We start from the raw sequence: 8093 nt of genomic DNA, 5'->3' as shown, positions 1-8093 counted from the left end.
CGTTCTATACATCAGAAGCACCCCCAGAAATGGCCATATGGAAGAATTTCTTCTGCGTAAATATCACTCTACCCATCTAAAAATAGACCTGCAGATGCTAAGTAATCCTATATCCCTTGATGAGATTAATAAAGCCATCAGCGATCTCAAAAAGGGAAAAGCACCAGGGCCGGATGGCTTTTCCATTTAATTTTTTTGCACACTTCAAACAACTCTTAGCGCCCAAACTCAATGAGCTTTTTTCGCATTTCATTCTAAATAACGAAGCAAAGGGTTCCTTTTTAGAAGCTATGCTCATTGTTTTCCCAAAACCTAATAAAGATCCGGAGCTACCCCCAAGTTATAGGCCTATATCTCTCATTAACACAGACTGCAAGATCTTTGCAATCATTTTGGCAAATAGACTTCTTTCCCTATTACCTAAACTAGTCAAGCATGGTCAAGTGGGTTATAATAAAGGTAGACTCTCTTCCTTAAATATTAGACTCTTCCGAAACACACTAGATCATATACATAAATCCAACGATCCATTTGCTGCAATCTATCTTTATGCAGAAAAAGCATTTGATCGAGTGGAGTGGAGTTATATGTTCCCTTATAAGAATACTCTATTCAAATCCTATAACTAACATTTTTATTAATGGACAATTATCTCCTTTCTTTCCTCTCTTCAGAGGTACACGCCAGGGCTGTCCACTCTCCCCACTTCTTTTAATTTTAGCTCCAGAACCATTTCTAGAGAGTACTAGGCAAGATGAAAATATAATGGGAATAAAATGTGGCAACGTACAAATTAAAACTGCAACATACGGTGATATCTTATTATTATTGAAAGACCCATCAGTATCAGGATATACATTGAATGCTGATAAATCAGAAATTGTACTCCTAAATGTATACAGCACCAAGCATCATACATTTGCATCAAGAATGAAATGGTCCCCTAATGGTTTAAAATATCTAGGAATCCACATTTCTAACTCCATCAAGGCAATCATAAAATTAAATAACACATCTATATTGTCAAAAATTAAAGAACTTACTAACTCTTGGTCCCCCCTATTTCTATCATGGTGGGGTAGACTGAAATCTATTAAAATGATGGTATCTATGATTAATTTTGTATCTGCTGTATATGCTACCACTACCCCTTCCATCCTCATTTTTCAAATCCATAGACTCATGTCTGACAACATTTCTTTGGGGTGCTAAGAAACATAGAATTTCTATATGTAAGCTCAAGTATCCACGATCTGGTGGTGTCGGCTTTCCGGATTATATGATATAGCCTTTGTCCTGAAACAGAGTAAAATGCGGTTTATGTGTGACCAATCTATTGATGTACCTCAGTGGCTATGTCTGGAGAGAGCTATGGCTTCCCCCATCTCTTTGGCAGATTGTTATCTAATAAAAAAAAAGAACACATTTATTAAATGTACAAGTACTACTTTGTCATCCCGGTACCTTCGGATGTATTTGTATCCTCATATTCCAAATAATACTAAATTTACCTTGTCATGCCTTTGGTTTAATCAGCTGATTAAAATTAAAAAATGTTCCCTCTTTTGGGGACGGTGGCTCTCCCTAGGCATCAAACATCATAATCAAATTTTTATACATGGTGCTCCAATTACTTTTAATGAACTTGTAACAAAATGTCATATTCCATCCTCATTTATCCCACAATACCTGTTAATAGTGGATGCAATTATGGATGATTATGATTTTCTTAAATGTAAAAATATAGCTCCTAATGTTGATAGACTAAAATCAGTCCATGGTTCACTTATGACTGCCTCGCTTTTTTATAAAAATTATTTATGACCCTCCTCAATCGTTACTATGCAAAACTGCTTTCAAGCTTGGCAATAAGACTAATATTAATAAAAATAAGATAATGAACTACAATGTCCCCCAATATGGAAACATATATCGAGAGTTACCACCTCAGCAAACCTATTACAAACCTTAGTCTTCCTTCATCACAGATCTTTCATTACTCCGTCGCTACTCTACAAATGCGGCGTCTCATTGGATAACAATTGTTGGAGTTGTCTTCAACCTGCTGGAACTTTCAAAAATATGATATCTGAATGCAAATATGTTAAACCTTTCCGACTCAATGTGTGGAATGTACTCAAGAAAATATTTAATTTGCAATGTGATTTTTGCCCCCATGTTCTCTTTATTGGTAATGCGTACTCTTTACTTACACTCAATATGCACAAAAGTAATGTGAGCTTGTTTAACCCTTTCATGTTGATCTCCATCAAAATGATAACATCCAACTGGAAGAACTTAGACAAACTCTTTCTCAAGATATGGTGGAATGCAATATGCAATATACATACATGTAATGCTTATACCCCTGCCCCCAGTACTACAAAAATATGAATTAAAATGGAAACCCTTTATTGAATTTTTAACTATTATCACCTCTGATTAACAAACATACATTTAGTTCAATCTTAGCACATTTTTCGCACACATCCTTTCCTTTTCTGTTAATCCCACCCATCCTTCTTGTATCTGTTAGTTATGTCTTGTCTTGTTTGTGATGTACGTCCAGATCCCACCCTTCCCACATATTAAAATGCTTTGGATGTATTATCCCTTTCAGTTCTATATCTATGCAAATATTCTGCTTATCCTAACTGATAATATTACTTTCTTTTTCTTTCATTGATAGCTGATGTATTCTATCATCATTGTGTTTTATGCTTTTGTATGGTCTTTGTTAACAATAAAATCTTTTAAACATAAAAAAGGAACAACACAATCTACAATTAAGTCGTTTTCAATGACTTGTTTGCCTACTTGAAGAGAAGTGAAGTAATGTGATGAAGAGAGAAAGGTGATGCACTGGCGATATGTGGTTTGATATGGGATGCAATTGAGCGAGGACTGTGTAATAAAAAAAATTATTGGATCAAAATAGAAAGTCTGCAAAATTAATTTCCATAAATTTGCAGGCATGACTGCATGTCCCATGTGCAGTATCCTTGGCATCCTTGGCAAAGTTGGTGTTGTGGGTTAAGCATCAAAATTGACGACAAAAGCGGAAACCTGTTTCAAGTTCATCTAAGGTGAATGTTTAAGGGATTTTGTTAATCTTGTTTTTGTGATCCCTTGCTAACTAATCCTTTGCTCAGAATGTCAACATCAACGTAAGAGTGCATCCTCGCTCACTTTCAGAGGTGTGAGGTCAGCAGGAATCCCCATCCAATGTGGGAGAAAAGTTGTATCATAACGGAAGAGTTTGAGGAGCGGCGAATTGGGCAGGGTGAAATTAGTGAGATAGATAGTCATTCCGCCAGCAAGGTATCCTGCCCAGTAACCAAAAGTACCAATGGTCATAATGGTGTGGTTGCAATGGGCGAGGAGGGCAAAGTCTTTCCCTGGGTTATGCTCTTTGCCATCACCAGAAAAGTAGACATCTCCTTTGGAATTGTCAATGTTTTGTTTGCACCATTTCATCTCATTGCTGGCCACCACGAAGACAGGCTCCTTGTATTTATCTCGAAAATAAGTCATGGACTTGTCCAAGAAGCTCTGGTCAGCGATCACCCCTTTCCAAGTATTGGGCATGACATGGACATAGTCCCCCCTACGCACATGCACTCCAATGTAGGTTGCATTCTTGCGAGAGCCCTTCAGTTTTTTCAGGTACGGATTGACTGCTTCCTTGATATAGTCGCGGAAGGTGAACTCCTTGTGGATCTCATCGCGGATGTGATCATAGAAAGTCCATGAGCAGGGAAAGCCAGTGAACCTCACATTCTTTCCTTCAATGAGTTTGTACTCCTCGGACATCCAGTCATGGAGCCAATAATCTTTCCAAGGGGTCTCAATGTATTCCCCTATATCGATGACTGGAAGAGAAATCTTAAAAAGTGGGCTTAGAATATTGTACATCTCGGGACTAATGTAAGCACGATGACCGTTGAGCTTGGCCAAGGCATACAAAGTTGCATACTCTCCCATCTGGTTGCCCAGCCGCCCACTAGGTTTAATGGACCATATTCCCTCTACCATTCTGCATGTTGCATTGCATGGGTAATTTTGTAGGTGTTTGGGATAAGGCCTTGTATGCATGTATATGGTGATGCCTAATATTTTAAATAAGAAACGTGATTGGTTTATGTACATGAAAATGAAGCATGTGGTTCCTGTCAGTATGAATGCCAGCCAGAAGCCCAACTTGCGTTTCCGGTACCACTTCTTCATTCTTGCTTGGCACCCAGTTTGCTTGCCAGTGACACCTGCAAGAAAGTCAAAAACCAAAACAAATTACTGAAAGAACTCTGACTTCTAAAACCAGGTACTTCCTGCTGCTGTGCTCGTGCAGCCAACCGTGCACACATTACCTGCATGGCATCCACTATTCTAGGTCTTTTGGAAGGGGAATCTATATAGGGAGAGTGGAGGTTCCTAACTGCAAAGTAAAATTGCTCTCTTCCCAGACGGAAAAGTCCCAAGATGATATTCATAACTGAGAGCTGAACTGATATTTTCTCACAAATTACTAATGCGCAACCGCCGAGGCTGGAACTACTTCAAAGGAGCAACGTTTCGCTCAGTATGTGGCACGACAGAGACCTTGATTTTGTTTTATGTTGAACGATTACATTTTCATTTTGTTATGTTTTAAATAGGTGTAGTCCTGTTAATGTACCAGATAGTTGAATCTTGTAGTTTTCTTAATGACCCCAAATATATAAATATATAAATGATCTCCCCTACAATTCATTTTATGCAAATCCTCCCATGCATACTCATTGAGGATATCTGAAAAATCGGACTGGATTTTACTATTATGTTAATATAAAATCGGTTCGATGACCCTAGCCCCTAGATGAAATATGTTTTACTTAGAGTAACATCACTGGTACAGAAAGGGCACACAGTTTAAGATTTCAGAAGGCAAAACTATCCCATTAAGCAGGTATTGGAAGAACAGAGCAGGCAAGGGCGGTGCAACGCTCTAAAAACAGAAAACAAGCACATTTGCTAATAAAATATATTTTGGAGTACCAAATGAAGGGTTAGACTATAGGCTGTTCCACTTCAGTGCTCTTAATTATTTAACGAGCTCCCGAACACAGGTCATTGGGGGAACAGATCACTAAAAACAGTCCAACCCTTTCATAGTAGCAGCACCAGGCGACACACAAGCACTCAAAGGGAGAAACGAAAACAAATAAGTAAAACTAATTGAGAATAGTTCTGTGCATTCGCATAAATGCAACACATTTGCTAATGTTGCAAACAAATTTAATTCACAGCAAAAATATCACGTCAAGCCTACCTTTGTGAAATTGCAGGGATCAAAGCTGTGGTAGAAATGTTTATGGGCTCCCCCAACTGTTATCGCTTATATCTTTCCCCTCTAAACCTCTAGCATTGTGTTTGTAGAGCAAATCAGATGCTGCCACCAGATACAGAAAGATACTAACACTTACCCGATTCACAAAAATGTTTGTTCAGATGTATCTGCCATCTGAACACACAAGTGCACATCTTGTAGGTGGGTCAACTAATGGAGGTGGATCTATAGTGAAAAGAACAGTGGGAGGGCAAATTCTCTCCACACAGAAAATGTACACGCAGGGGGTTTGGTGTCATGGAATGGCAGACGCAGTTCAGTGCACATCCTGATTCATGAAGGGAAGCGCTCTGAACCGAGGCAGTCCATGCGGAAGGGTCCACTGCACTAGGTCTCCCCTGAAACAGTCCAGGTGCAGGGGAAAGCAAATTGCTGTCAGGGATCCATACAGACCGTTGGCTGCATGCTCAAAGCGTAGCTTTTCTCTAATATTTTACCCCCCCCCCCACTTAAACACGCATGGAAAAGTAAAAGCAGACAGGCCGTTTAAGGCTTGTTACTGTAAAACGTGCTGGCTGGGCCTATGGATACCATCACAGTGAGGGTGTTTGTGTTCTAGCTTAGCTGCAGGACACATTTTAACAATACCATCTATGCGGAAAGTGCAATGGCTGTGGTATAGATACAGGTCACAGACAAAGGTACATGCACCCTTGTATAGATGCAGAACTCTGATTCACAGCCTCATAGAGAGTATGGGTGCTCATGCATGCACACAGGAGGCAGACAGTAAGCAACAAAGAAGGTACACATACCTTAGGATACAGGATATGGATTAGATCAGGAAGACGTATGTATCCAAAGTAGTACAATGGGGTACCCTTCCTTTCCATGTAAAGATTTTGACAGGTGCCCTGCCCAAGATTTCCGGTCTAAGACTTGCCCTTTTTCCACGCGCCTCACCCCTTTGATATCCATTTGATATATGAAGTTAATATACATTTTATTTAAAAAAAATATCAAAAGATTTTGATATCTTTTTAATATACAATGATATACAGATTTTTCAAAAAAGGAATATTTAATATAAAAGTTATATAACATTTAATATGAAAATTAATACATATTTTTATTTAATGGCCCCCACAATTTCGATCCCCATTTTTTTATATCGTTTTGATATAAAATGTATATCAACTTTATATGAACTGGATATTAAGTATATATATATATATATATATAAATATATATATATATATATATATATACACATGCTGACGTGGCAACTGCAGACATTGTGGGCTGCCAAAAAAAACATAGGTGAATTTGCTTTATACGTAAGTGTGATTCACAGTGCCAATGCAAGACCCCAAACGAGGGAAACTCTTACAAAAAAACGATTGGCCTTTGGCAATGCTTGATGCTTTTAAATGAACACAATGCAGATGGAAAAGGGCACTTGTAGACATTGATATACACGAGGCCTCTGCAGCCTTCAGAAACCCTTGATTACAGGCACAAATGCTGCATGCAGCAGGGATATTATTGTGTTGGTGGAGACTTGCAGATATGAAGCCAGTCTGCAGTGGGACAGGGTTTCAGGCTTTTGCAAAGTGAAGGCATATATGATGCGATACATTGACTCAAAGGGCTTTTGAAATGCCAGCAGTGCTTGTTAGGGAGATCTCATTTCTGTGCTAACTTCCTTCAACCGTACAAACCTCCAGCTCTTTTGCTGGACTTCGGACTTTTTCTAACTCTTTCATGTGTTTTTACCTGGTTTGGATTTTGTATTTTCACTGTTGTTGGAGTCTGACAAACTCCATATGCATCTGCTTTCTGTATGGTGACACACAGCACCTTCAGTGCAGTGTCACTGAGAAATCCTTTAGATTTCTCTTAAAGGTTTTTACTACCTTTTCTTGGGTGAACTACAGTTCCCAAGAATTGTAAAGTGAAATTGACTTTACTTACCTTTTCTCTTTTTGGGTCCAGCACACACCATCCTATGTGGAGTGGTAGGGGGTTACTCAGTAGCCCCTTATCCTACATTCTCATGTAACATGTTTATGTTACTCTCATTACTTGAAATGGCTGGTGGCAGTGGTTTACTTTTTCCTACCATTGTGCTTTTCTACCACAGGCTGAACCCTCAGCTGCAGTATAGCACCCATGGGTGAGCATTTTGTCAAAATGGTCCCCGTCTTTTTTTTTTTTTTTACATTTTCTGTTTGGGTTTTAATCTGTGCACTGAGGCAGCGTTGGGCCCTTTGTTTGTCTTGCCTTTGGCGGGATTCAGCCCTGAAGCCCACCTCTAACTCCGGTGTGCCTGGAAGGACAGGAAACTCCCCTGTCCTTTGTCTCTAGGAATGCCTTAATGCAACTAGTCCCGATTGGCCGACTGGCTGACCGGAAGGACAGCCACCCTGCTGTGTGATTGACAGCCTAGGCTGTGCTTAAATGGGAGAAACCTGCTTAAAAGGCAAGGGTTTTGGGACTACAGGCGGAGTTGACCACTGGGAGAAACACCCAATGAAGAAACCATGAACAAAGCTTGCTGCAATCTCCTGGACCTTTTAATTCCTCGGTTAAGTCCTGCTGCTGTGCTGACCTCCTCTTTCACCTCGACAGAGAAGCTCCGGATGGAACGATTTCTCCACTTGGGTTGGTGGGACCAACTAACCCCGGGACAAACTCCACTGGACCACCATCCCGACTTGCTGTGCCTCTCCATTGCTTCGGAAGCCCAATGCCAGGGGTTGAGTGT

General features: G+C 39.8%; 1 protein-coding gene across 3 annotated transcripts in view; it reads right to left on the bottom strand.

Annotated features, from left to right (window-relative positions):
- Positions 1 to 2162: 2162 nt before the first annotated feature.
- Positions 2163 to 8093, bottom strand: part of LOC138526937 (galactoside alpha-(1,2)-fucosyltransferase 2-like) — a 234519-nt gene continuing 228588 nt past the window's right edge. For all 3 annotated transcript variants that reach the window (XM_069637832.1, XM_069637822.1, XM_069637840.1), the window contains one exon: positions 2163 to 4262. In XM_069637832.1, the coding sequence (XP_069493933.1) occupies positions 3163 to 4227 (1065 nt within the window). In that variant the 5' untranslated portion in view covers positions 4228 to 4262 and the 3' untranslated portion in view covers positions 2163 to 3162. The remainder of the gene's footprint in view (positions 4263 to 8093) is intronic.

Source organism: Ambystoma mexicanum, chromosome 1q, assembly GCF_040938575.1.
Source record: "Ambystoma mexicanum isolate Mex_15411 chromosome 1q, UKY_AmexF1_1, whole genome shotgun sequence".
Lineage (NCBI taxonomy): Eukaryota > Metazoa > Chordata > Amphibia > Caudata > Ambystomatidae > Ambystoma > Ambystoma mexicanum.
This window is presented reverse-complemented; position numbering and strand designations above follow the sequence as displayed.